Raw genomic sequence first — 27,490 nt, forward strand, 5'->3', positions numbered from 1 at the left:
ATTAAAAATTGTAATTACTGAGAACTGCCCTGATATAGCCTGGGTGCTTGATAAATAACTGTCAAATGAGTGAGTGATCATTTGGAGTTTCTTCGTTGCACGACTCAAGTTCATTCTTCATTTTTGCAATAAGTATTTACTGCTTTCATAATCTTTTAAAAATTGAACTATAATTAAACTACATCCATTTTGTAAAATATGTTCTTTTAGGAAGGGATTATATTAATAAAGAAAATGCTTATGTGAAGTAAAAACTAGATTACACAATTGAGCCCATGGTATAATTACAGTAATGTGAAAATAAATAGGTTATGCAAAGAAAAGGGAGCAGAAACAAGTTCAATAAAACGAAAACAGTAGCTTACATTTTGGGGATTGGACTGGGGGAGGTTCTATGTTTTTGACGTCTCTGTGTGAGTATTCTATAAAGAGCATGCATGTTAAGAGCATCACCATCATCATTATTATTTTTTTTTGATGCTGGCTATTGAACCCAGGGTGTTTTATCACAGAGCTATATCCCCAGTCCTTTTTATTTTTTATTTTGAGATAGGGTCTCACGATGTTGCCCAGGCTAGCATTGAACTTGGAATCTTCTTGTTTTACTTCCTTAGTGTCTGGGATTATAGGCATGTGCCATTGTTTCCAGTAAAAGAATTATTTTTATAATGCTTCCTATTTTTAATAGGAAGAAATCAACATTATTTTTTTAAAAACACTGCCTTGCCCATCTGGGGGGGGGGGTGACCTGGGCCGCTTCCGAGGCTACACCCCAGCCCTAACTCTTCCCTGCTCTTTCTCAAGCTCTGGCAGCATGTTGGGTACATGGCAGGACCTAATCAGGACCAAGCTGGACATGGGAGGACTGCTGGAGTCAGCTTGAGGCCAGGCCTGGCATCCCCATGGCCTGTCAGGCTGTGCCTGGAAGGATGCCTCCCTCTCCATGGGTGTCTGGGCATCTGGGCCAGCCCTTGGGGAGCACAACTCTGGATCTTGATGCCAACGCGCTGGCTCTACTGACTCTCACAGAGAGTCCTCCCACCAGCCCCAGACTCCCCAGGGGATGGACGGGCTTCCCTGAGGCATCTGCAACTCCTTCACCTATTCCCTTTTAAGGTGCCATGGGGGAGTGGCTTAGGAGTGGTTTCAGGATCTGTGCAAGGTCTCAGTATTGTCTGATATGGCAGGCACCAGCCATATGTGGCCATTGAGGAGTAAGGGGTCAGGACTGTCTGGCTGAATCTGGGTTGTTGGGCCAGTGAAGGTGCTGTGGGGGCCTGAGTCCCAGAAGACGCTGCTTGGCCTCATGGTCTCAACGCATCCTCCTGACCCCAGCACTTGTATTTGGTTGCCATAGATGAACACTTAGCAAAGTGTACTTCCTTTGCTGCAGGAAGTACATTTTGCTTTTTCCTTTCCATTGTATACACAGAACTAATACAGGGCATGGGCCCTTATAAATCTGGTTGAATAACTAAGGGCCAGAATCCCCAGTGGTCATCACACCCATATGATGTGGACCCTGGCATGGCAGGCCACATTCTGATGAGGGGGTACATTCATTCTGAAAGGCAACTTACCCAAGCACCTTGTTTCCCCCAGTTGTCAAATGCTCAGATCAGAGCCTGGCCAATCACAGGACACTTTTTCAAATGCTCACGAGCACCCAGAATTCCTTGAGGGCTTCTCTTCTGGGTGATTACCTAGGGGAGCCTGACCATGGGGGCTGGCCAAATTCAAACCATCAATGACCATATGCCACAGGAGAGTGGCCTTGAGGGTGACTTCAAGATCCATGGGAGGAATCAACCCTTTATTTTCACTGAAGTGGTGACATACATAGTACATTTTGGAAAATTCTCTACCTGCACCATCCCATATGGTGGCCACTGGCCACTGTGGATACTGAGCACTTGAAATATAGTCATGCAACTAAGGAACAAAATTTGTAATTTTACTTTAAGTTGTGGCTGACTTGTGGCTATAGCTACTACATAGGACAATGCAGCTCTGGAAAGTGCCTTAAGACCATAGGCTCAAGGAAGAACTCATTTGAGCTGAGGGACCCACCTCAGCACAACAGAAGCAGACTCAGGACCTCTTTGCACAACTTGGATTTGGACCTAAGTCTCTGGAAACCACTTGTGCTCACAGAGAGTCCTCCCACCAGCCCCAAGAGCCCCTGAGCCTCAATGTTTTTGTCCATGCCCTGTGGCTCTGGTTTGGGTTTTGCCATTTATTCAGCTTTGTGACCTTGGACTTATCCCCTTCTCAACCTTGCGCTGTCCAGATGCCCAAAATCCCCCAGATCTGAGAGCCTTCTTCCCTCTGTCCTGGTGATGTGTGGCTCAGACCCTTCTCCCCAGGCTGCTTCCGGGCCCACTGCCAGCACCACCCACCCAACAGAAGGTGCTCAGGCAGGGGAGGGTTTTCCAGCCAGGCACGGTTGGCCTGGCTTCTGCCAGCCTAGCCAGGGCAGGGAAGAGAAGTACAGTGAGGAGCTGGGAAATGACAGGGGACAGGGAGGAGCCATCTGCGTGGCCCAGATCTCTGCCTGCCATGCCTAGCCTGGGGTGTTGCTGGGGCACTTGCTGCAGTCACAGAGATGGCACTGGTGGGGCTCATGGGTGCTTACATTGAAGATCTGCCTCATGTCACAGCCCAGGTCCCCATCTATGAACTGCTACTTCTTAGGGGTGCCCTGAAGGAGCTTACTTTGGGATGGGTAGAAATCACCTTTGATCTTTCAGCGGGAAGATGGGGGTGGGGATGCTGGTATTTCAGCTTCTGAGCTGCAAGGTTTTCAAAAGAATCCCTAGCCTCACCCCAGCAGGGTTCCTTGGACATTCAGCTCCAGCCAGTGCATAATGCCCCCTTCTGCCAAGTTTAGCACACTTCTAGAGACAAACTTCTAGAGAACAAGTGGCTACAGGCAGGGAGCAGACTCAGGGGCCCAACTGCTATGTTGCAATCCTGACTTTACCACCTACTGGCTGTGCGACCTTGAGCAAATTACCTAAACTCTCTAACTTCTCTGGGTCTCATGTGACCAGCTGTAAAATGCGGATAATACCAACACTTGCTTCATTTGATTATTGTTTCAATTAAGTGAGGAGATGTTTGTGAAAAACTTAAACCAGTATGGCACAAGGTGACTGCTGTTATTATTACTGTCATGATTGACATTACTTTATGGGTAAACTCTGATGCAGATAGCAGCCATCAATGAAATATATGAGCCATAAGTGTAAGATCAGAAGGGAGTACAGGTGTGCTGATGACTTGCTCTATGAGGTGGGGGAGGAGGTGCAAATGTCCAGAGAAGCTGGGTCTGACTGTGCTGGCTCCAAGAGTCCCATTTGAGCTCAGCTCTCAGAAGCCCTGGGGCCCCGGGGGCACTCTTGTCCCCTACCAGGAAGCATGGGGCCCCTCTCTACAAGTCATGCTCAGAGAGGCCTCTACAGCTGACCCCAGCACCCTCCGGCTGCATGTCTGGACTGGACTAGAGAGTGCTCACTGATTCCCAGACCTGGCCTCTCCTGCTTGGTTGGGAAGGATTCAGCCTCACTCCAAAGCTCCAGCTCCAAATCCTGAAATGTCAGTGCAGAGTCCGCAGGGCACACCTCCACTGTCTCTAGATCTGGAGCAGGGAAGGGACTTGGCCAAGGTCACAAAGACCATCAGGCACAGAGCTGGCACCAAACCCCAGAGATCCTGTCACTAGAGCCCAAGATGCCTCCTACAAGCCTCCTCTTCCCCTTATTGCCCCTGGGGCTGGCTACAGCATCTCCGCTGCCTGCTGTTGGAGTGCTCCCTAGCACGTTCAGCCTTGGGGGCTTCCTTCCCCAAAGGACTGGCTCTCCTTCTGGTTGTGTGCAGAGCCCCCTCCCACGCCCGTCCCACTTCCATCTGCATGCCTTCCCCCCTGTTCTGTGCCAGAGCATGCCTGCCCCTTCACTCAAACCACCTGGCAGTGCTGGGCATGCACCAGGTTGATGTGATCAAGACTAGCTGTGTCCTTGGCCCTCCCCCTCCTGGAGGCTAGTAGCAGGGACAATCAATGGTCTGGGACCACAAAGCCCAGCCCCTTCCGACTGGCTCACTCTTCAGATGCAAACTCAAGGGGTAATTTCACCCTTGGTCCTTCTGCTATGCCAAGTCCCTTAGGGACCTGGGCAGCCTCCCAGCCTCTCCTCTGCATCCTAGCTCTCCTCACAAGCCACCTGGGCTTGATTCCCCCATCTGTGAAAAGGGGGCCAATGAGAACAGCAGCTCACACATATGGTTGAGGTGAGACTCAGATGGAGGTCCAAGAACATGTTTAGAACCACGCGCGGCTGTAGTAGGTGCTCAGGAAGGGGATTGGCTTCTTATTAGGATACCTCCCCACCAAGTCCATGGGAGTGGCCCCAGCCACCTGCTCAAGACAGAAGGGGCCTCCACCCATGTGCTCAATGCACTGCTGAGTTCCCACCCCTCTTGGGGCTTCAAGCATCTCATCTGAAGAATGGGGACAAAAATACAGGCCTTGCCTTTATTCTCTGGTGAGTCTACAGATTCAGTGAGGTCAAGGTCATGAATGTGCCATATGAAAAGTACTGCCCACTCTGCCAGGCCTGTGCTGGGCACTTGAGCAGCCCATGCAGGTTAAGAGAAAGCCCCTGCCTTAAGATGCTCATAGACTAGGGAGAAGTCATGACTGTGCTTGAGGGTTGCAGTGCTAGTGGATTAAGTGAGGGGAGTAGGTGCAGGGGGCACCTTCCAAGCCGACGTTCAAGTCCTTGTAGGGAGCCAGGGGAGATGAAGATGGGAGCCAGCTAGGGACAAGCTGGACTAATCCTGCAATAGGCAGGGGCTCACTTTAGGTCAGAGCCCCAAGGCCTCATCTGTGAAAGATGGGGTGGCTTCACTCCCCCACCCAGCCCAGGAAGTGGCAAGCATCTAGTGGAGGGGACTGCCCTTGGAGCAGGTAAGACAGCAAGTGGTGTTTGCACACTCTCTCCTAAACCTCTCCCAGGATTCTCCAAGATTCCTTCCTGGGCTGCTCTGCCCAGGCATCAGGCCCCCCACCCTACCTTCCACTCCTCCTTGGCTGGTCAGGCCACTAAGCCCTGCAGAAAGCCAGCAGAAGGAAGGAGACCAGGTCCTAGAGAGAGGGGTGGGTCTCCCCAGGCTTTAGGAGATGCTGCACCAGCGGCTCAGAATTCCAGAACCCCACGCCTGGAGCTTTCACTTTTCAGAACACTGAGGCCCCCTATGCAGAAGCCCTCTGGCCAAGGTCACACAGGTGAGAAGGGGGGAAACAATCGTCGGGGGGGGGGGGGGGGGATGGAGAAGGCACTACCCAAGTGTGGCCAGGGGCCGCCTGCCTTAGGCACTGTCCATGCCAGCAGCGGGGTCGGCTGGGTAGCTATGTGGGCGTGCAGGGGGACAGTGTGGGAACGTGTGAGGGGGAAGATGACACAGTGTGAGGGCGCTGGGGGGGCGGGGGGGAGGGGTGCCGCGAGGCTCCTGGAAGGTGCGTGCTCACCGGCGGGGCTCCTGGCCCAGGCCCGGCGCCCCTGGCAGTGCTAGTCCTGAGCCCCCGCCCGCAGCCCCCAGCGGCCTTGTTCCCCAGACGCAGATGCGCGTGCGCGCGGGATGCGGGGCGCAAGGTGCGGGTGTGGGGCGCTGCCTGCCAGCCTCGGGGCCCCGGGGTGACGCGCGGCCGTGGTGCGGCAAGGACACGCAGGCCTGACGTTGGGCGCAGGTGCCTCAGCAGCAGACCTGCGTCCCCCCACCTGCAGCCGCGCCACCTGCTGGGCTGCCCTCCCGCCCCCGCCCGCGCCCACCTCGCCTGCGCCCGTGCGCCCGGGGCACCACTTACCCGGGCATGGGCACAGCCGCCACCGCGGCCTCAGCTCTGGCGAGTGCTGTCGCTCTAGGCGGGCGCCCGGCGGGCAACAATCCGCTCCAAGGACGGAAAGGCCCGGGCACAGGGCGGCCTGGCCAGCGGCGCGGAGCAGCACCCTCCGCGGCGGGCGACGGCTGCGGCCGAGTGCTCCCCACGCTCCGCACCGGCGGCGGGCGACGCGGCGCGCTCGGCTCCAGCCGCAGCTCTGAGCGCGGAGGGAGGGAGGGAGAGGGTGGGGGAGGGAGGGAGCCGGTGGAAGAGGAGGAGGAGGAGGAGGAGGAGGAGGAGGAGGGAGGAGGGAGCGGGCGCGGGGGGCGGTGCACCGGTGCACCGCGCAGGGGACACCGGGCTCTGGAGCCTCGCGTCCAGTGCGTGCCCTTCTGCCCCCAGGATGCGAGTGGTTGCCCGTCCTTCCTAGCCTGACATTGCCCCCCCAATGGGCACTGGCCCAGTGGGGGTGGGATCAGCTGGAAACTGGGGGCGCTTACCACCACCTGCAAGTACAGAGAAAGTGCCCCAAGCATGCGACTGGAAGTCCAGGCTGCCACTGCCTCTCAAGATCCCCTGCCCTCTGAATGCATTTTCCCAACAGTAAAATGGGGCATGGAGCTGGGTGAACTGACTTGTAGCATGGGGTCCTTGAGCCCCAGGTGGACTCCAAGGGGTTGCTGGTCCTCTGACACTGTCTGTGTTGGGAGTGCAGTCATCCAAATGCTTTCCCAGAAAGAAGCTGGAGCTTACAACAAATTCTTAAAGTCTGTGACCCAGGAAGGTTATCTCATGAACATCATTTTACAGGACACACAGGGAGACTGAACACAGATGGACATCCAGAGAGACACACCAGCCACACACATCTGATGACACAAGTGGCGACAGACACGCAGAGAAACTGCAGTGCAGACAACCACCTGTCCCAACTGACATATACCTTCAGATACATGGGCAAATACACCAAAGTGTGTGTCCCTGGGACTAGCTTCTGCCACTAGTCTTTAGAGCTTCCCAGTTCCAGTGACAGCAGAGTCCTCTGACCCCAGATGCGGTCTTTGCTGTGATCTGTGAGCAGTGGGCATACTCAGGTTGGGGACCCAGGATGGGGCTGAGGCTGAGCGTGTGGAAAAGGGAAGGGACTTGTCCCTAGGCAGCATACCAGCATTTCTCTCTCTCTCTCTCTCTCTCCCCCCCCCCCCCCCCCGTGTGCACACACATGAGGGTGGGAGGATACAGAGGATCCTACGGTGTCCTGTGTGCTGGTCTGGGTGCTGGGGACACAGCAAGGATTCCATAAAAGGTAGTGGCAGGCTGACTGACTGCCCACACAGTTGGTAAGGGCCATGGGAGACCACTGATCCATTGATCAGGGGCAACAAAAGATTGTGCTGGGAGCTAGGGAACGCCTCTTTTGAGGAGCTGTCACTGTGCCAGATATCTCAACGACAGAAAGATACTGCTTCCCCACCCCAAGGGCCAGAGGACAGTCACAATTGCTATAGCCTGCCCCCTCCCACAGGAAGCAGCTGGTTCTGTGGAAAGCCCATGAGCACTGGCATTGCAGGGAGTCAGAGCCAAGCCCCTGGCACTTCTCAGTGTGAGCAGAGGTTTACACACACACACACACACACAGACACACACACAGACACACACACTTACAGACATTCTCTCACACTCACACATGTTGGCTCAGGCATACTCATTTACTCTCACACACATTTACATTAAAAAAAAATGGAGGGATCCCCAATCTTCCTGAGCACCTATTCTGAGCTATGTGTTACTGTTCAGTTTCTCCTCTTACTACCCCACATTCCTGTTGGGGAAGTGAAGCTCAGGGGGGTCACTAGATGCTACCTGGAACAGGTTGTGAAACTGGTTTTTTGCCCCTGGCTAGGAGATGGGGCACCAGGCCATCCCCACTCCCCTCATGAGGACAGAACAGCTTTGAGTACAAGAGCATGTCCTGGGGGACCAGGGCCTCCCTCCTCCAGCACGTTCAGGTTGTGCCCCCTTCTTGGCTTTCTACAGTGTGGTGGGCTCCCTGGGGTCATTGTCCTTCCCTCCCTGTCCTGAGGCCCTGGCTCCAGAGTGAGAGGAGGTAGGCAAAGGCATATGAGTCAGCCTCCTCTGGTGGCTCCAGCAGGACCATCCCTTGGGTAAGGGGTACACTCTGGCTGATGACAAAACCCTCAGTTATTGGCTGCCCTTTAGCAAACATGTATTGGCAGCTCTGGGAGGACAGGAGTGGGATAGAACACCAGAAAGGGCCCCTATGGAGAGGAGGGGGGTGCTGAGATGGGAGGGAGAGACTTCCACTTAAAGGCTTGGAAGTGACTGTGAGAGCAGAAACCAGAGAAGACTCTCTTGGGGCTGTGTCACTGCATTCTCTCAGGGACCAGGGAACATATTGATCACTCTGGGGGCATGTTTATTAAATTGATGGCTGCTGTCCATATGGGAAAATTGGCATCAGCCTGTGAAGTCTGTCCTGATCACTGAGCTCCAAGCTGTTTTGTAAGGCTTGAGTACTTATGTCCCCCATGAGGACAGCGGCCATCAGTTCAATGAACATGCCCTTTGGCCCAGAGCCTCTCTTACCAGGGGAAGAAGCAAGTTGGGGGGAAAAAATCCAAGGCTGGATCACCTACTGATGCCTCTTTGCCTCTTCCTCTGAGTTGGGATACTGCCTTGGCCTGGCACAGTTAAGAGTTAACCATGCTATACAACTTTGTGATGAGTTCCACCAAGGTCAAGGTCAGATGACCAGGAAACAAGGTAGCATGGAAGTCCCTAGTCCCTAGAAATTGTGGTCCTCAAATAGCTAATGTTCTCCTTTTTGTAGTTCCAGTTGGTTGGTCCCCAGCCTGGGCCCTGAGACCAAAAGGGAGGACCCAGGCCTGAGAATGAGGCCTGGGTGCCAGACCAACTGCGCCATTGTCACTAGTGACCCTGGTTCAAGGCCAGCCCCATCCTAGTTCTTCCATTTTTAAAGAGGTGGGCTGGGGCACTTTGCTAGAAAGTTCTTTTTTATACCACACCCTGTCCTCTGCATTGGAAATACTTATGGAGCCAACCCCAGGGAGGCCCATGGTTGAGGCTGGAGGTGTGATAGGGACAGACCACTTGGCCAAGTAGCCCAGACCTCCCTGTTTCCCTACACCCTCCCCCATTCTTTTCCTTCTCTCTTTTTGGTCCTGCACCTACCCCCACTGTGCCCTGGACCTGCATCTTCAGGGACCTTAGGCCTCTAACATTGTCAATGGTTCCTCTCAGGCAACCTCAGCCTAAGAAAACCCCCAGAGAACCCTCACCTGAGTCCCTCCCCATGCAGCCCGGCCTGCTATGCCCCTGCCCCCTCTCTTTTTCCTTGGACTCACTTCACTGCCTGCAGCCCTCACTCCCCTGCCCCCAACCTCAGCTACTGCCCTGTCACCAGAAGGCTCCTCCTCTCTGTGGGCCCTGCAGCTGCCTGCCCCTCCTCCCATGCCCCCTCCTTGCCTGCTTTTCCTCCTGCCACTTTTGGTGTGGCTGTCACAGCCTCCTCTGGGACAGCAACTCCTTGGCCTGGCCTAGAAGTGAAGGGCCCTCTGGCTGAGCCTGGGCCCTCTCTTTACTACCCCTGCTCTCTCCATGGCTGAGATCACAGCCCTCTCCCTGAAAGCTCCGGGGACCACCAGGTCAATGTCTGCCTGCAGCCCTGTCTGGCAGACTGAAAATGCCCCAAGAGATCTGTCCATGTCCTCAACCCCAGAAGTGGAATGTGACCTCATTTGAAAATAGGGTCTTTGCAGATGTGATTAAGTGAAGGATCGTGAGGGGGGAGATTATCCTGGATTATCCAGACAGGCCCTTATGCAATAATAAGTTATTATAAGAGAGAGGCGGGAGATTTCACACTCATCCAGAGTAGGAAGCCCTGTGATGGTGGAGGTTCAGTGATGCAGCCACAAGCCAAGGGACACCTGGAGTCACCAGAGGCTAGAAAAGGAAGGAAGGGTCTTCCCCTAGACTTCAGGAGTGGCACAGTCCTACCCACATCCTGACTCTATTTCAGGCTCCCAGCACTGTGAAAAAATAAATTCCTGATGTTTGAAGCCACTTGGTCTGTGGTCATTTATCACAGCAACTCCAGCTGGACACCAAGGAGCTCCATCCTATAGAGCCCTGCTTGTTGCATACCTCCTGCCTCCCAGCCTGGTTCACCTCAATAGACTCCACATCTGGGAGTTTTGGAAAGCTCTGGTCTGCTATGGGGGGTGTGCGCACACAATGGCCCTTTGGCACCACAGCTGCCTGCAAGGCTCCAGGCTTGGGGGCCAGCTCAGTCCTCAGGCCATTACCCCTTGCCCTGGCTGCCCCTTGTATAGTGGGAACCAGCACAACTTCAGTACTCAGGCATCCCCGGGTTCTTCAGGGCTGCAGGGGGTTTGTGCTCCTCCCAGAAGCCAAGGGAGACAAAGACTTTCCCCAGAAATGGGCCCTGTGCCGCATGTCCATAATGGACGGGGCTTTGCCTCTCCTTGTGGCCCTTATCCTCCTGAGGTGAGAGCTTGGAACCCATGGGGGCAAACCTGAAGACCAGCCATTTGAGTCAGAGGTGCAGGGGTGCAGCCACAGGGGATGAACACTCAACACTGAACACTATCTTTCAAGGTCTCAGAGCAGCCCCTCCACCTTGGCTCCCTCAGGCCCTTTAAGGAAGGGCTGTGTCCCAGAGGGGGCCCTGCCTCCTCTGGGCTCAGGCCTGGGATTACCTGGCTGGCTGCCCCTTGACAAGCCCTGACTTGCCTAAACCCAAGCAGTGGATTCGGCTTAGGCTCCAGCTGGGCCCTGCCACATCCAGAAGGCACCTGACCTTCTGGATGTGGCAGGGCCCAGTAAGTGCTTGGAAGTTTCCCCTATCCTGCCCCATGCCCCTCAAAGGCCATTCCTTGGCAGCCACCCCTTTCACAGAGCAGCCCTCCCCAAGTGAGCAGCTCACATGACATTGCCATGAGGGCTTTTGTGTGTGTGCTCATGTGTGCTGTGAGTGCGTGTACGTGTTTGCATTTTTCTGTGTTCTTGCACACACATTTCTCTATGCATGCATGTGCACATGTGTTTGCATACGCTTGTATGTGTGCCTGTGTGTGTGAGTGCTTGTGTACATGTGGCTTTGTGTTCATGCCTGTTTTTTTTTCTCTTAGACCCCTCATTTGGGTTTGCCTGTGTGTGCTGTGCTCATGTGTGCATACATGTGAGTGTTCATGTGTGCACACATGTTTATGAGTGTGCATCAGTGTATTTCTGTGCTTGTGTGTGTGCATGCACATGTTCCAATGGCTGCCCCAGCTGGGCCCTGCTCTGAGCTGTACCCTCAGGCACTATTCCTCACGGTCCTATTCTCCTCAACATTTCTTGCCCTGCTGGGAGACTTAGGCACCAGTGTGCCACAACCAACCTGGTGGTCCTATACCCACACCCTGCCCACTTGCTTCCTCTCACTCCATATCTAATCTGTCCCCAAGTCCATAGGCTCCTACTCCAGCAAAAGTTGGACTGGAACTTGTTCCCTGCTCTCTACCTTTCTTGCCCCACTAGCTCAGGGCACATTATCTGGAGCTTTGTTACCCTGGGACTTCCTGTGACCATAGTCAGGGACCAGAACACAACTCTACTTTCCAAGCAGCGTGAATGTGAACATGTGTGGGGGAAGCTGCCGGCTTACAGGGAAAACCTTGGTCTCACTGTAGATTTTCAGTAAATTACTATAGTCGAATGGTGTGCAACACACTTAGTAGTAGAGAGAAGCTGAGGGATTCATCTTTATACTGTGGTGATCTGAGAATGGAGCCTCCCCTCTACCATGGCCCACAAACCCTATGGGGTGCAGCCCTCTTCACCCAGGGCTCCTGCCTGAGCAGCTCATGGCTTCTGGTATAGGTGCTGCCTTCCTCTGCACTTGCTATCTCTGTAAAACTTGTCCCCCAAGCTTATCGTGACACCACTGCCCCATTGTGCCCTGAGCTGGGACTCACAGAGGATGGAATAAAGGTGAGAGGGAGACAGAGGAAAGGGGAAGCTAGGAAGACTGAGGGGGCAGCAGCAAAAGAAAATAGAGATCCCAGGGGTTATAGTAGACACACAGAACGTGGACCCTGCACTACAAACACATCCACAGAGAAGCAGGTTGAAGGCTCCATGTTTCTATCTCTGCCGGGTCCCGGTGCTGACTGCCCCTCCTCCCCACCAGGGTGGAGACTTGACGGAGGCCCTAGCTCCTGGCCCCCAGCCAGTGCCCTTGCCCTGTGCATGCCCAGCTCAGCAGAGATTGCCGGGCTGTGGAGCACATGCCCCAGAATAGTGCTATGATGCTGCCGGGTGACATTCTATCGCTGGGCCACCACGCTGAGCGGCGCCTCCCGTCCCAAAAAGGAGAAACCTGGGGACGCTGGGTGTCCCGAGTGCCAGGCCAGGCATAAGGGCATGGCACTGTACAAGACGCTGCCCAGCTTCTCTAGACTCCGCCTCTCCTGGGCTGTCACTCACACAGGCCCTGTCTGCTCTGTTTTTCCTGGCTGCCCGTGGTTACCCAGGGAGGCTCTGGCTCCTGCCAGATGAGTGGGAGGCCCCTCATGTAGGACAGAGGGAAAGCCGCAGGCCTAGCCTGGGGCCACCTCAACCTGTTGGGCAAGCTTCCAAGTGGGCATTGCTCTGGGGACTGTCCTTTTCCAGGGCAGCCTTGTGTCCCCATTGAGCAGGCTACCCTGGTTCTGAGCTGGACCCTGTCTCTGGAACCAGGGCCCATGCACTGCAATCTGAAATTGGCTCTTCTGGCACCCAATGGGATTTATGGGGGTGCTGGATGGGAAGCCAGACCAGGCCAGCACACTGAGCACCCCAGCATAGTGCCCTGATTCCATATGCCTTCTCCCCTCTGATCTTCCCAAGCATGAGCACAGCCCTGACAACAGTTAAGTTCCAGCATATTCTGATCTCCCAACTCTTTGAAACAGATGGGCAGTCCTTCTTGAATATCCAGACTCCCCTACTGGTGGGAGAAGGTTCATCCTGGTGCCACCCAGACATCACGTGCTTGACAAATGCTCCATTCCGAAGGGCAGGCCTGGCCTAAGGACAGAGAGAAGGGAGGGGAAGTGGCTGCCCCTGGGCCTTCTGCCTGATCGCCTGAGGCCTATGTTTCCAGCCTTGGACCCAAGGGTGATGGAGGACCCTCTTCTGAGGAAGCTCAGACTGGACACTGAGAGGCAGAGTCTGGGAGATGGCAGAGGTAGTCTCTCATGTCTCTACTCTCTGCTTGGTCCCCAGTGTTGCCCCAAGAGCAGTGGCACACAGAGCCCTATTGCACAGTGTTTCTTTAATTGAAAGACAACCAACCTCAAAAGCAGCCCTCCTTGAGCTGGGTGTGACTGCTCACAGCCCACTGCGGCAGGGACCAGGAGGTGAGGGAAGGAGACCCAACTATCTTGCGGGGAGGTGGGAGCCAATGAAAACTGGTGCTCAGGACTCTGGTGGCTCTTGAGAGTGGAGCATGGCCACCTTCCTGGTTTTGACCTTCCAGCCTCCTCCAATCTGGGGGCAAGACCTCAGTAGGACAGTGAAAGAGGCAGCCATCCCAGGCAGAGGCTGGGCAGGGCCTGAAATGGAAAGAAGAGACAGCCCAGGGAAGAGTCAGGGTGTGTGTGTGTGTGTGTGTGTGTGTGTGTGTGTGTGTGAGAGAGAGAGAGAGAGAGAGAGAGAGAGAGAGAGAGAGAGAGAGGACTAGTCCAGGGACCAATAGAGCAAGGAACTGGGATGGATAGGCCATGAACTTGCTGAAGTGGGGGCACCAGAGGCCAAGTGCAATAGATGAGCCCAGGAGAGGTGGAAGGCTGGAAGTAGATGGGGAGGAGGAGGAGGATGTAAGCCTGGACAGGGTGGTGGCCGTGGCAGAGTCCATTGTCTCCATCCCTGCTAACCTCTCCTGCCCCACAAATCCGTGGATTGTTTTCCTAGGGCTGGAGCCTCCAATCATTGGGTTTTAAGGTGAACAAGAAAGCTTTATAGGGGTGCCTCTGAGTGGCCATGGTGGGTGAGCAGGGCAGCTCAGGAGCTGAATGACAGGTGATGGGGGCCAGGCCTTATGTCCACCTGCATGCTTGGGAGCCAGGAAGAGGCTGTGATGGGGTAGTGAGTCAGGGTTGGAGACCAAATGTGAGGCTTCGCTTCTTTGCTTTGCCTTCCCTTCTGGGACATCTGGCTGCTTTCCCCAAAGACCCCAACCAAGGCCACCGTGGTGGCTGCCACTGCCTCTATTTTTTGTAGTTGCCAAACTGGATGGCCAGGCGGTCGGTGACGCAGCGGAAGGTAGCTGGCTGCACCTCCCAATACGGCACAGGATTGTTGAAGAGGCTGATGCCATTGTAGTAGGCCCGCTTGACCCCGAAGCCCACCGGGCAGAAGTCGTTGACGCCCACCTTTGTAATGTTGTTGGAATGCAGATAGACCACCTGGGGGCACAGACAGGAGGTAGAGGTGTGCTGTCAGGGCCCAGTAGTCCCAGGCCACCCTCCACAGTCTGCTCGACTGGGTAGGTGCTGTGGGTCAAAGGCCAAATGGAGGGCAGACACAGAAGGGGCTGGGCCCTGCCTCCATGCCGAGTCCCACCAGCTGCTTCCCAGGTATCATCTCACTGTAGTATGTCTGCACCACCCTTTCAGGGCCAGTTTGGGATTCTCCCCATGGATGGGAGAAGGAAACTGAGGCTTGGATATGTTGGGTGGGTGTTGGTCAGGATTAGGCACTGATGTGTGACCATCATGAGGGGCTCATGTGTGGTGAGTGGGAGATGGGGATAGGTGGGGGTGGGGCTGGGGGCTGGGCCAGAGGGGTCATGGGGGGCTGTGTTGGGTGGAGCGGGGCAGTAGGAATCAACAATTGATCCTGATATGATGTGCATGCAAGAAAGGTGGTGCTAGAGCTGGGGTTGGGGCTTAGTGGTGAAGTGCTTGCCTAGCACATGTGAGGCATTGCGTTTGATCCTCAGCACCACATAAAAATAAATAAATAAAATAAAGGTATTGTGTCCATCTATAAATATATATATGTATATATACACATATATGTGTGAAAATATATACGTGTGTGTGTGTGTGTGTGTGTGTGTGTGTGTATAAGAAAGGTGGAATGGTTCTCTTTTTGGATTCCCCGGGCTCCAGACCTGTCCCCAGAAAAGCACCCACTCACTCCAGATTCCCATGGGGTGTGAGAGGAGAAAGAGCCTCAGGGTGCCCCTTCCCTTCCTCCAGGCCTTAGCAGCATTTGCCCTCTGGCAGAAGCCTCCCCTAGCCCATCCCTGAAGCTGCTTTCTTAGGGAGGAGCAGAGCTGAACAAGGAAGGCCAGAAGGTTGACTGAGGAGCCCAGTGGTGACAAAGAGGTCTCCGGCCACTAGAGGGCACAGTCAGCCCAGCATGGGCTTCATTGCATGGGATGGTAATGCTCCTACCATTTTGAATGGGGCTGAGGAAGAGCTTTAAACGCAGAGCAGGGCTGGGTAAGACCAGGTTATCCCTTATGACTGGAAGCCAAGATAGGGACAGAGGTCCTACAGATGGAGGGTGGCATAGTCTCAGAACAAACAGGGGGTTTGTTGCCAAGGGAGGGAGAATGGGGACTTCTCCCTCCCAAATGAGGAGATGGGACCCAAAGAGCAGAAATGACTGGCCAGGTGCATGTCCAGGTCCTGTCCTGCTCTGTACCCTGGATCCCCCCAAAAGGAGGCAGGGAGCCTAAAGACAGCCCTGGAGACATGGGACACTACTCCAACTCAAGTCTTAGAGAAGCTGATGCCCAGGGGCTTCCTAAACCCAACTCTCACCTGGAGGAGCTTGAGGTCTGGGAGGCCCGCAGGCACCCTGGACAGCTTATTGTTGTCCAAGTGCAGCTCCCGCAGGGTGGGCAGAAAACTCAGGCTCCCATTCTCGATCATCCGGATCTGATTGTGGCCCAGGCCCAGCCTGCAGATGGGCAAATGAGAGGTATTCAGAAGCTGGAGTGGATATGGACTATGGAACAGGGTGCTGGGGGTTCTCTGATGCTGCCCCATGCCCAGTCCCACCTGTACAGCTTGGAGTACCGGAGCAGGTCCTCCAGCTCAATAGCCTGGATTTTGTTGTGGTCCAGATGCAGTTCATTCAGGGTCTCAGGGAGATCTGCCCAGAAAAGAGGGTGCTCGAAGATGTACACCAATGCTGGGTGAATGCATGTGCAGACTGTACAGGTTCAGTCCCATCCCCCCACCCCATTTGTGTTCTTGAAGGTGAAGCAGGATGCAAAGGAAGGGTCACCTTCCTACCTTTGGGGATGCCGGTCAGCTTGGCCTCTGAGATGCGCAGGTAGTTGAGCTTCAGCCCATCAAAAGCTCCAGGTTCAAAGCCACTGTTCTCCAGGGGGTTCCCACCCATTTCTAGGAGAGAGGCCCTCTCAGCCTTGGAGCCAGCTAGTGATGCTTGGCACCACTGGGGCTTCTGAGGTCAGTCTTGCATGATGGATCTGCACGTTGCCAGTTTCCCTACCCTTTCCTGAAAGTGTTCCATGAATTTATCTGGCTAATTGCAAACTCCTAGCTGTTCAATACCATTAGCCCCAAGAGCCCTGGCCCTGGCCTTGCCCTCTGGAAGCACGGAAACAAGCAGAAAGGGAGGAGACCCAGAGATGAAGACAGGACTCCTGAAATGCTCCCCAGCCCCTCCATGCCCAAACCCTTCTCAGTTCTCCTCTGCCAGCCCAGTCGCCCTCCATGTTCTCTTTAGCCATAGTGATTGCCCAAATTGGTGATTCACCAAGAAATACATTGGACTTTCAACTGTTTCAAGATTCTTGAGCTGAGCCTTTAAAGCCACCCCCAGTCTTCCTTCACCATGCTCTGAGACAAATATCTGGAGCTTCTGTGAGGTCTGCTGGCCCCCTACTTGGCTGCACTGGACCCAGGACCCAGCTACTCTGGCTGGAAGAGGGCTCCTTCCTCTGACTCCTTTCTGTCTGCTATCAGTGCTAACAGGTTTGGGTCTGTCACAGGCCAGGGCTGAACTCACCAATGCAGTTCATGTTCCGGAGCCCACTGAAAACACCCTTGGGCACTTTGCGGATGCGATTGTCATGGATGCGGAGCTCCACCAGGGAGCTGGGCAGGTTGGGAGGGATCTCCACCAGGTGGTTCTTGGATATGTAGAGCTTCTGCAGCTTCCGCAGGGGGCTGAAGGCCTTTTCGTGGATCTTGGAGATCTTGTTGTTCACCAGGACAAGGGCCTGAGGCAGGGCAGGTGATGGAAGTGAATGCCCCAGCTTCCTACCCCAACTACCCTCCTCTTCTCCTCCCAGTTTGCTGCTATGACACTTGAGAGGTGTCTGAACCGGCTTGGTCTCAAGGAGCTCTGTCTGTACTCATGGGCAGAGTGCAGGGTGAGAGCCAACACGCAGGCCCAGTTCCAATCCCAGGCACAACTAATGCCCAGCACAGTCATTATTTCTCTGCACATCAATTTCCCCATTATCACACTGGCTACCATTAAATCTGTTCTTTATTTGTTGCTTGGAGGAACAAATAAAATGAAAATTGTTAGACAAAAAGGGAACTGAGTTGAGTGATCCTGTCCTGTACACACACACACATGACCCACAACCCATGACCCATGACCTTGGGAGCTCCCATCATGGCTGGCTTGACTTCTCTCAGGATTCCATGCATCCCCAGTACCCTGTCACATCCCCACAAATATGCATCCATCTGACACATACCCTCTAGCTACACAGCTCATGACCCCTCCCATTCCACAGAAAGGTGGGGCTTACATAGAGGTGCTGGAGGCCTTTGAAGTCATCCTTGCGGAGTTCAGAGATGTCATTGTTCTGCAGGTCCAGCAGTGTGGTGTCAGGTGAGATCTCCTTGGGCACTGTCTTCAGACCTGGAGCCAGCACCATCAACAATGTGATCATAGAGCCACCCAACTCTCTAGCATGGCTGGTGTGGAAGGGTGGGGACATCAAGGGGACACACACACACACACACACACACACACGGATACTGGCACAAACACAGGCTCTGGGTGCAGGCTGCAGAGCTTGCAGAATCTCTGCTTGCTCCTTATGCACTCATGTCATGATCCCCCAGGCTCTCCCATCCCCACGGGTCCCACAGGATGCATGTGCATCTCCTTTAGTAGGGGCTCTCAGGCTGGGCCTGGGCCTTCTGCACTCCCCACCCCAACTGCCCAGGGACTGACCCAGGTCAGAGCACTGAACAACCCGCAGGTGGCAGTGGCAGCCAAAAGGACAGATGGCACTGAAGGTGGGTGGAAGGGAGTCCAGGTCTGGGGCGCCTGAGGTGGTGTCAGCGCCTGAAGCCTCCTCATCATTCATCATGAGCATCCCGTCGTCCAGGGTGAAGTCCCAGAAGCCTTTCTGCTCAAAGGGTAGGGCCTGGCTCAGGGCCAGCAGAGCCATGAGGAGCCACAGGGGCCGCATGGTGGGTGTGCCTGTGATCCAAGGGCAAGGAAGGGCCATGTATCAGCACCAGGACCACTCTCGGAGTCCTTTCCTGCCTGTTTTCCCAGCACCAGTGGCTAGCGTCATGTGTGTATGTGTTGGCACGGTGTCCCCCATCCCTCACCAGACAACCAGACCTGAGGAGGGGATAGCAGACTGAGGGGGTGTGGACAGCACATGGCAGGATGGGGGTACACACTGGCCAGAAGGGCACCTCTTTGCCCCCCTTCCTTCCAGGCAGGACTTGGTTTCACTGGAAGATGAAATGCCTTCCCATCAGTGGATCTATGGCTCCCACCCATCCACTAAGTCAGCCAGAACCTGCCTTGGGTGGTGAGGGGTGGTGAATAAGGTCAAGTGGAGGAAGCAAAGGGAAATCTAGCCATTGGCCTTGCAGGCTGCCAGGGCCAATTCCTTTAGGGAGTTTGGGGCTCAGCAGTTTGGACGCAGTTAGTTAAATTAGTTGACCGTGAGTCATTTCCTTCTGTGCCTGAGCCCCCCTTCACCATGCCCACATTTCTCTGACAAGATCCAGAGGTCAAGAGATGGGAAACAAGCTAGAGAAAGAAACGGTGTCTTCTGAAGCTTGGGCAGCGCTAAGTGGAGGTGGCAGGAGTGAGGCAGAAAGCACACTGCCTTCCCTTCCCTTTGCTCCCCAGGACTTTGTCCCACAGAGCTTGTGGCTCCCAGATCTGTCCCTGCCCTTCCTTTGTGTCCATGGCCCTGGCATCCTGGAGAGGCCCCTGACAGGAGTAGGCTGCTGCCAAGGTAGCAGGCAGGGTCAGGCTTGTCTGGAGACCCCCCAGGCTTAGGCAATTGGGTGGAGGTGGAGGAGAAGCTACCCTGCCTGAGCCTGTCTCTGGACCCATATCTACCTGCCTCTTCCTCTTTCATCAGACACTGCCCCCCATGTACCTGTTGGAACACACCCCAGAGGAAAAGACCAGAGCCCCCACCTCTCCTACAACCCCACTTGCCATGACTCCTTGGCAAAGGCCCAGGTTGAGTCTCAGCCTCATTCTCCCTATCTGTTAAATGGGAATAAATATGTCAGCCCTGATTGTCTTCCAGGCTTGGGTTTCTAGGATTGGCTGGGTGCATCTGTGGACAGGGAGCACAACTGAGCACCAGGACCCGCCTGCCAACTTGAATCAGTTCCAGTCCAAGGAGGCCCTCACTTGGGGCCCAATCCAGCAGGGAGAAGCACTGTTTGGGGCTTACACAGGGCTAGGTAAGCCTGAGTCTAGATGCTAGTTGCAAAGGTATGAGGCTCTTGGGGAGCAGCTTTCCCAGATAGGCCCCATGGCTGGGGGCTGCTCCTTTGGAGTCAATGCCACCAGTAGGCCAGGGGCGTGGGGTCCTCCTGGCCTGGTTGGCTGGGTGCCAGCACTGCACCTCCTGCTGCACCTATGCCAGGAGAAAGGTGGGATGGAGGTCTGTCCTGTTGGCCCTACAGTGTTCCTCGAACATTCCACAGGCACAGGCATGTATCTCCCTGAGGGCTCGCATGACTTGGCCCTGGCCTGGATCCATACCTGTGGACAGAAGGGACTTCAGGGAGATCAGAGCTGCAGCTGCTGCTGGGAGGGAGTGGTGCAGCCCTCCTGAGCCCGGCAGGTCACACAATGGGGGAAGAGCCCAAGGTCTAGCCCAGTTTTTCTCTCACATGGAGAGTTGGACTTGGTGCTTATCCCTGGGGTCGAAGGAAGTGCCCTGCTAAAGGAGTGACCAGCCTCCCTTGCTCCTTCAAGCCACATTCTCACCCCAGGGCCTGCCTGCCCCAGGCTGCCCAGAGGCCCCCAGAGATGGCCCCCTCTCCCAAAGGTCTTAGCCCCAGAGTAGATAGAAAGATCCGAGCTCGCCTACCTAAGTCGTGCTCCCCTTCTTTCCCTCAGTTTGCAGCCTGCAAGGCAGGGCAGGGCAGGGCTGGGCAAGGCCTCCTGTGCCTGCTGCCACGCGCAGAGTCCTTGCCCAGGTGCTGCTGGACTCCAAGGGCTGGGAGGAGAAGCAGGAGCAGTGGGAGAGAACAGGAAGGGGAGGCTAAAGGCAGGGGAACAAGATGGAATGGGAAAGAAGGAGGAGCTGCCCCAGCCCCTCCTCACTGCCCCTGCCAAACTGCTACCTCACAGGGGGATGAGTCAGGGCTGGAATGCCCAGCAGAGCCCTGGGAAGCTCTGGGACCCAGTCCACCTGGGCAGGTGGGAGTAGGATGGTCTAGCCCTGCCAAAGCAGAGGTGGGGGAGTAGCAGATGACCAACCTGTGGCCAGCCTGGACCCCCACCCCCTGACCCCAAGGAAAGGGTCTCTTTTGAGACTCCTTCCAGATACTCAGGTTCTAAGTCTGCCTCACAGGCAGTTTGGGAAAGGTGGAGAGTCCCCACCAAGGTAGAGGACAGATAGGCACTGGGAAATTCTGGCCATTGGGGGCACAGGTGGGCTCATGGGACCAGTTTTGTGGGATTAGAGGCCCTAGATGAAATTCACCAATTCAGAGCAGCAGTGCTTGATGTCATAGTAAGTCTGGGGGTCCCCAAAGGGCTGAGAAAGGGGTACAGGGAAGAGCCCAGCCCTCTGCCCCTCAGTTCCAGCTCAAGGCTACCCCAAGGGGTGAGCAAAGGGCTTGGAGGCCTGCACATCAAGGCCCTATAAGAGAAGCAAGACAACATTTGGCTGGTTTTCCTTGGCTCCTGGCTAAAGAGGTGGGGGCCGGGCAGCCTTCCCAGCACAGCCCTCATTTCCCCTCAGAGAACTGGCACCAGACTCAGGGCCCAGAACTCTACAGGGAAGGAGGCAAGCCAGACCTTGAGTCTCTAGGAGATGGCAAAGGACCCTCACACAGTCAGAGGACCCCAGAGTGTGCAGGCACAATTAGTATCCCCGTTTTATGGATGAGAAAACTGAGGCCTAGAGAGAGGAACTGATTTCTCCCAAGTCACTCAGCTCACTCAGCCTGAGGCTTGGAGCCTGGCTGTGGTGATTCCAGGTGCTGAACCTTCGGCCCAGAAGCAGCCCTGCCCCTGCCCCTCAGCTATAGGTGGGGGCCTGGGCCTGGCTGACTCACAAGTGGGCCATGCAGAGAGCCTAGGGAGAAATCCTGGGTCTGGCCATGGTGGTGATGGGTGCTGTAGATGTGTCTGGCTGCCTCCCTTCTCCCCACATATTCACATCGAGGAGACAGGCAGGCAATAGCCCAGGAAGCTGGAGCCTCCCATGGCAGAACTGTGAGACCCCCAGCAAGTTCCTCCCATCCCCACCTCCCCACCACCACTGGTGGTTTCCTTTCATCAGCCTCCCTGGGTGTGTCCTTAAGCCCCATCAAAGTATGCTCTGAGTTTGCTGGACACCACCTCCTCAGAGCAAAGGAAAGAAGTGCTCATGGTGGTGAGCCCTGACTGGACGACCGCAGGTGTGAGAGAGGGAAGGGGCTGGGCTTCCTGGAGCCTGCAACGCCACCACAATAGGGCCCTCCTTGTCTGCCCCTCTGAAAGCCAGTGCAGTCCTCCATGCAGGATTGCTCCAGGTCACAGCCAAACAAGATGCGCTGGCAGCCTCTGAGAACATGGAGGGGCTGTGCCAGGCATTCAGACCAGGCCAAGGGCGGCGGGAGCAGGGCTTGAGGTCTGGCGGGTGCTTGGAGCTTGCCTGCAGATGTGTGGCTGGCAGCTGCCAAGGAGCAGACTTCGGATGGAGTCTCTGTGGCCTCAGCCTGGGGCATCTGGCTCCACTGAGCAACCCGACCTGAACTCTGCCTTTCACACAGCCCTGCTGGACCCCTAGAACTACATGGTTGGAAAGAGGTGAGAGGGAGACAGGTGACATTGGGCACCTCTCCTCCTTCCCCTCTGGTCACTGAAGTCATCTGGGTCCAGCTTCGACCAGCCAGCTGACACCTGGCCTACTCCCTGGTCCCAGCACACCTAACCCCTACACCAGCCAAATCAAGCCTATGCTAAGTGTCAACCAGACAGAAGGGATGTATGCTGTCCATGGGTCTGTCAAAAGGCCATGTGGTGTGCATATGTGGATGCTGGGGCCAGAGGGGGGACTCTGAACTCCATGTCATCTGCACCTGGCTCCACCCTGAACCCACAGCCATTGCCCCAGCATGCCCTTTATACTGCAAGGGGAGCAAATGCCCAAGCATAGCTGTGGGGCAGCTCTTTATTGATGTGGCCCTGGCACTGTTGCAGTGACTGGACAGAGCTGGGACCTGTACTTGGGCAGATTTGATGGACAGACTCTACCCCAATGTAGGTGACAGAGGCTAACTTTCTATCTCCTTCTGTACCCTGCCAAGAAACCTCTGGAAAGGACTCAGTAGCAGATGACCCTGGTCAGCTGGGGGGTCCTTAGTTTTATGGTCCCTCTGTACCGGGGCCACATGCCATCCCATCTCTCACTCACTGAAGAAATTTGGACTCCTATTTATCATGTGTTAGAATCTTGAGCAGTGGGGTAGGGATGCAAGTGACTTCTTTACCTAGCCACTGCTCTCCACTATTGATCATAAGTCTTGCCTATCCCAGTGCTGTGGTGCATGCCTATAATCCCATTGACTCTTGAGACTGAGGCAGGAGGATGGCAAGTTTGAGGTCAGCCTGGGCAACTTAGAAAGACCCTGTCTCAAAATTAAAAACAGAAGGGCTGGGAATGTAGCTCAGTAGTAAAGTGCCCCTGAGTTTAGCACCCTGTACCAAAAAAAAAAAAAAAACCAAAAAGCAAAAACAAAAACAAAAAAAAAAACAAAACAACAACAACAAAACCAAAAATCTCTTGGCCAAGGCCACACAATGAGGAAATAGATCCAGGACTCCTCTATCTGTCTGTGTCTTCCTGCCCATGTTGCGGGGATGCACTTCTGCAAAAGGACAGCAGCCAGGCACCTGGGTCTGGAGTCAGGGAACCCCTTCTCTTTCTGGGCCTGGGATTTTCTGCAGCCCCTCCCTTGCATTTGGGTCCCCTTCTATCTGCTAAGGACTCTGGATGATGTAAGACCCAATGCTCTTCAGCCAGCCAGGGAGGCCAGGATCCTGCCCATCTTCAGGCCCCCAGGGCTGCTGGAGTCCGGCATACAAATGCCTCCTTGCGGCTCAGCATCCCCTCAAGCCCATGGGAACACAGTCATGGCAGATTCCCAGGGATTCAGACTTTGAGAGGATAAAAGTGGCCCCAGGGACAGGGCTGCCAGCCCCAGCCTGAATTTTCCCTCCACCCCTCTTTTGTGTGGAACTGTTCACAAAATCCCAAACCTGTGGTTACCCAGGCCTCAGTCTTGGCCAGCTGACCCTCTGGAGACCAGACGGGGGGAAGCAGAGGCAAGTTCAAGAGTCACCCCACTCAGAATCTGGGAACTTGGGGCATCACAGGACGTCTTCAAGCCCCTGCTCAGCCTAGGCTGGGTGTCTGCTGAGTTGGGAGTTAGGATGTAGTGCACCTGAAGAGGTCAATGTAAGGAAGCTGGGTAGAGACCCAAGACTTTAAATCTGAGAGATAAGCCACCACATAGATGGAGGGGCGGTGTCTTCCCTGGGCTGGGAATGTCTGCGATGTGGTGTGGACCTGGCCAGAAGCAGAGAGCCTCCTGCCCCTCAGGCTGCAACTGCAGCTGAGCAGGGGGAGTCAGAGGGTTGTGTTCTGTAGTATCTGGAAACACCGAAGCTGGTGGGCTCAGGGGAGAAGGCTCCCTGCTCCATGGCCACCCCAGGGTCTGCCCCAACCCAGAGCAATAAGAAGGTGGGTGTCACCTGGCATCCCAGAGGTATCCAAGGAGGCCCTGGAAGCCCCTTGGCTATACACTCCAGGACAAAGCACAACTCCCATCCCAGAAGAGGTGGCCCAGCAAGCCCCATGCCTTCCCCAGAGAAGGCTGGGAAGCTCATTCTTTCTGGAAGGCTGGAGGAGGGCCTGAACATGGAGCAGGTCTGAGCCACTCCTGCCCCCCTCTACTCATCACCCCCACTGTCCCTGTGAGATTTGCAGAAAGGGTACTGTGGGTGGCCAAGGGTGGTGTGGCCCCTGGCTTCCCTCAGCCCACTGTGGGGCATAAGGGGACAGGAGGTCTCTGGAGGCAGAGGGGTGGGGGACAAAACAGAAAAGCCTCAGCTCTCAACTGCACAGGAAGGGCAGAACCAGAGCCTGCAGGACCTCAGGTTGGCCCACCTACCCCTTAGCCCATGACTGGGTGCCCAAAGAGAGCCACTACCACCCTCAGCCCCTCAGTGTGAATGAATCCTCGTGTTGCTAGGTCCTCCTTCCACCATGGTCTCAGGGTGCACAGAGAAGGCCTATTGCCAGGAGTTTGGGGATACAATGGCCAGCCTAGAAGATGGATGGGTTAGTTGGGGCAGGGACCAAACTCTTTGGCCCTGGGGTGACTAACGAGGAGGAGTGGGAGGGGTCATGATGGGTTTGGGAAGACCTTTCTAACAATTAAGGCTGTCAGGGGGTGAGCAAGCAAGTTAAGGGGCTCCAGCAAGTGCATCATCAGAGACCCCTGAGGCTGAGGCTCTGTTGGAGAGGAGGTCATGCTGGGAAGTCCCATAAGACTAAGGACAAGTGACTCCTGGGATAGACTGTCTGTACTGTATTGTCTTTCCAGGGTGTGAGAAGGACTGTGGTGGTAGGCTCAGGAAGCAGGGAGACTAGAGTGCAGTTCTGTCCCTGTTCCCCACCCTGCAGAGTGCCAAGGAATTAGAAATCCTCTGGGAAGCCTCCAGATGCAAACTCTCAAGCGTGGCCTCATTAAAAATCCTCCTCTGGGGACTTGATGCTGTCTCTGGAAGGGATACTCCATGGTCTTGTTTGACTATGGAATGTTGCTGAAAGAAACCCTTTCTTGCCTTGAAAATATCCCTTTTTCTCCTGTCCTTCCCTGTTCTCAATCCAATATCCTAGGACTGGAAGGGCTGGGGAGGAGTTTGGGCCAATGCTTGCAAGGCACCCTGCATAATGGCTGGAGACTGGCATCCTTCCTCTGTGGGTCCGGCACAGACTCCATATCTACACAATGGAAGGCTGGCCCCAGCCTCATGCAGTGTGCCAAAGCAGTGTGCTCCAGGGACAGGTCTTGCCTATGTGCAGGTTGCCCAGGGAGGCCATGCTACCATGCCCAACTGGCCACAGGCGCCCCCTCTGCTCCCTGGCCAAGCCAACCACTGCTACCCAGCCCTAGTGGCTTGGAGGCATCTCTGTTTTCCTGTCAATACTCCCACACAGGCCTGCCCTCAAAGGCTCACCCACAGTGACCCACAGCAGCCTTACATGGGCATGTTCCACATGAAGTCACCTCTGTCTTGCCCACCAGCTCTCCCAGGGTGCGGGTGGCACAGGCAGTTCCATGTCACCAGGAGGTGCTCACATGCACCTCTGGATACAGGTCCCTTCCCAGCACCTATGGAGCATCCCCAGCTTGTCTCAATCCAAACATCACTCTGGAGCAGAGAGCTGGCAGGCCAGAGAAAGGAAAGGCACAGCAGCAGGAGCTTCCTAAGGTCAGAACTTGAGCTTCCTGTGTGGCCAGGAGAGTGGACCTGCCCTTGAAGACTGTTGGAGAGGAATGTCCCTGGCTTGAGCAAGATCTGCCCTTTCCTCCCCACCTGCACCCCTGCCCTGAGGGGCCCTGGGCCTCCTGCTTCGAGTCCACGGCACAAGTCCCACCCATGGAGCAGTGGGTAGGGGTGCTCTCATTTCCAAACCTTCCAGAGAATTTGGTGGACACACAGATGACTCTGTTCTCTCTTGCTCTCTCTCCTGAGTTCGTTGGAAGGCCCCTCTGGGAACCCAAGCCAGGTCTTCCCCAGGGAACATGACACAGTTGCCAAATTCTCTCTCCTCCCCGTCTTCTACCCACTTTGTGTCCCAATCCAAGAGAGTTCTGGGCACAGACAGGACTCTCTGTCTCTGTGCCTCTGACTCTCTGAGGTACCCAGGTATCCCATTCAGGGCCACAATAGCTGTGGCTCCATGGACCCACACCTTGCCTAAGAGGAAGTAGAGGCAGGACACCAGCCTGTGCTGTGCTAGGACTACCTGGGCAAGGTGACTGGGCTGTACCTGGGAAACTGAGTCTCCTAGACCCACACCAAGGATTAGTTCCGGCAGTGGGGAGTTCCGGTTTTGAGCTGGTGGGTGTCTGAGGTCCTTTCCCTCCAGGCCAGAAGCAAAGCTCCAGAGAGTGTGCCTGGGACTTGCAGCAAAGGGATGGAGCTGTTGGTTGATCCAGGGTGTCAGCACCCAGCCAGGCCTCAGAGATGCTCCAGGCAGGCGGCAGCCAGGGGAAGCACCCTTTTCCCACCCCCACCCCCACCCAGAGGCAGAGATGGATGGAGCCTAGCCGCTGAAGGAGGTCAGCAGGGGCAAGGGAAGGGAAGGGGTGGGAGGAAGGTGCCTGGAAGAAGGTGGGGAGAAGAGGCAGAAATGGGACAAGAACCAAGGGGGCCGCGGGGTGGCATTGAAGGGGCGTGGACCAGGATCCTGAAGTGGGTGCCTTGGAAATCCATGGGTGCCCTGGAGGCAAGAGAGGGCAGTAAGGGGGCAGCGGATCCACGGACACTGGGGAGGACAGCAGGACCCTAGGCTGAGACAGCAGAAGCAGCAGACATCTCTAGATTGGTGAGGGGACAGCACAGCCAGGGATGAGACAGGGAGAGCAGCTTAAGGCCAGTACAGGATAGTGGGGACAACGTGGGGCTGGCGTGGGGCCCTACCTGGGGAGGGGAAGCAGCCAGGTACGGGCTGGCTAGTTGGTGGGCTGGGATGTTGGGCCGTCCGTGCGTCTGTCGGGCAGAGCCGACTGAGAGCAGCTGCTCACTCCTGGGCAGTTCGTGGAGAGAGGGAGACAGAGGCGGTGGGAGGGAGGCTAAAGGCTGGGCGGGCGGGCCGACGGGAGGGGACAGCGGGGAGGGGGCGGGGAGGGAAGCAAGGAGGGAGGGGGCTGGTGGCGTGGAGAGGGAGGGAGGGCGCAGGCTTCCCGCCCCCCTGGCAGCTTCAAAGGGAGCAATTTTCTTGTAGACGGCTGGGCTAGCTGCACCCCCCTCCTCGACCCCCCAGCCCCCGCCTCAGGCACACTGTGAAAGGGC

At 55.5% G+C, this 27,490-nt stretch overlaps 2 protein-coding genes across 11 annotated transcripts in view; both read right to left on the minus strand.

Moving 5' to 3' along the window:
- The window catches only part of Atp2b3 (ATPase plasma membrane Ca2+ transporting 3), a 69,623-nt gene extending 63,526 nt beyond the window's left edge, over positions 1-6,097 (minus strand). For 6 of the 7 annotated variants that reach the window (XM_026412774.2, XM_077794049.1, XM_077794054.1 and 3 more), the window contains exon 1: positions 5,867-6,097. The gene's annotated coding sequence lies outside the window, so the exon portion shown is untranslated. The remainder of the gene's footprint in view (positions 1-5,866) is intronic. The other variant, XM_077794053.1, reaches the window with a different exon arrangement.
- Positions 6,098-13,225: 7,128 nt separating this feature from the next.
- On the minus strand, positions 13,226-27,232 carry Bgn (biglycan). 4 transcript variants are annotated; one of them, XM_026412793.2, is made up of 9 exons: positions 27,119-27,232; positions 26,466-26,598; positions 18,152-18,403; positions 17,721-17,833; positions 16,964-17,177; positions 16,225-16,335; positions 15,988-16,081; positions 15,748-15,886; positions 13,226-14,379 (listed from the first exon to the last, which is right to left on the minus strand). In XM_026412793.2, exons 3-9 carry the CDS (start codon positions 18,390-18,392, stop codon positions 14,182-14,184), a joined length of 1,110 nt encoding a protein of 369 aa, XP_026268578.1. In that variant the 5' UTR covers positions 18,393-18,403; positions 26,466-26,598; positions 27,119-27,232; the 3' UTR covers positions 13,226-14,181. The 4 variants fall into 4 exon arrangements, with proteins under 4 accessions (XP_026268578.1, XP_026268579.1, XP_026268577.1 ...); XM_026412794.2 differs by having other exon boundaries at positions 26,466-26,618; positions 27,119-27,216; XM_026412792.2 differs by lacking the exon at positions 26,466-26,598 and adding an exon at positions 20,280-20,408 and having other exon boundaries at positions 27,119-27,195.
- Positions 27,233-27,490: the final 258 nt, after the last annotated feature.

Source organism: Urocitellus parryii, chromosome X (genome assembly GCF_045843805.1).
Source record: "Urocitellus parryii isolate mUroPar1 chromosome X, mUroPar1.hap1, whole genome shotgun sequence".
Lineage (NCBI taxonomy): Eukaryota > Metazoa > Chordata > Mammalia > Rodentia > Sciuridae > Urocitellus > Urocitellus parryii.

Bases quoted from the DNA above. Each gene is read 5' to 3' on its own strand.
- Bgn (XM_026412793.2), bottom strand. From the start codon at position 18,392: ATGCGGCCCCTGTGGCTCCTCATGGCTCTGCTGGCCCTGAGCCAGGCC. The intron at 17,834-18,151 runs GTCAGTCCCTGG...TGCTGGCTCCAG, and splicing joins TGTTCAGTGCTCTGACCTGG to GTCTGAAGACAGTGCCCAAG. The intron at 14,380-15,747 runs GTGAGAGTTGGG...CTGTGCCCCCAG, and splicing joins CAGACCTCAAGCTCCTCCAG to GTGGTCTATCTGCATTCCAA.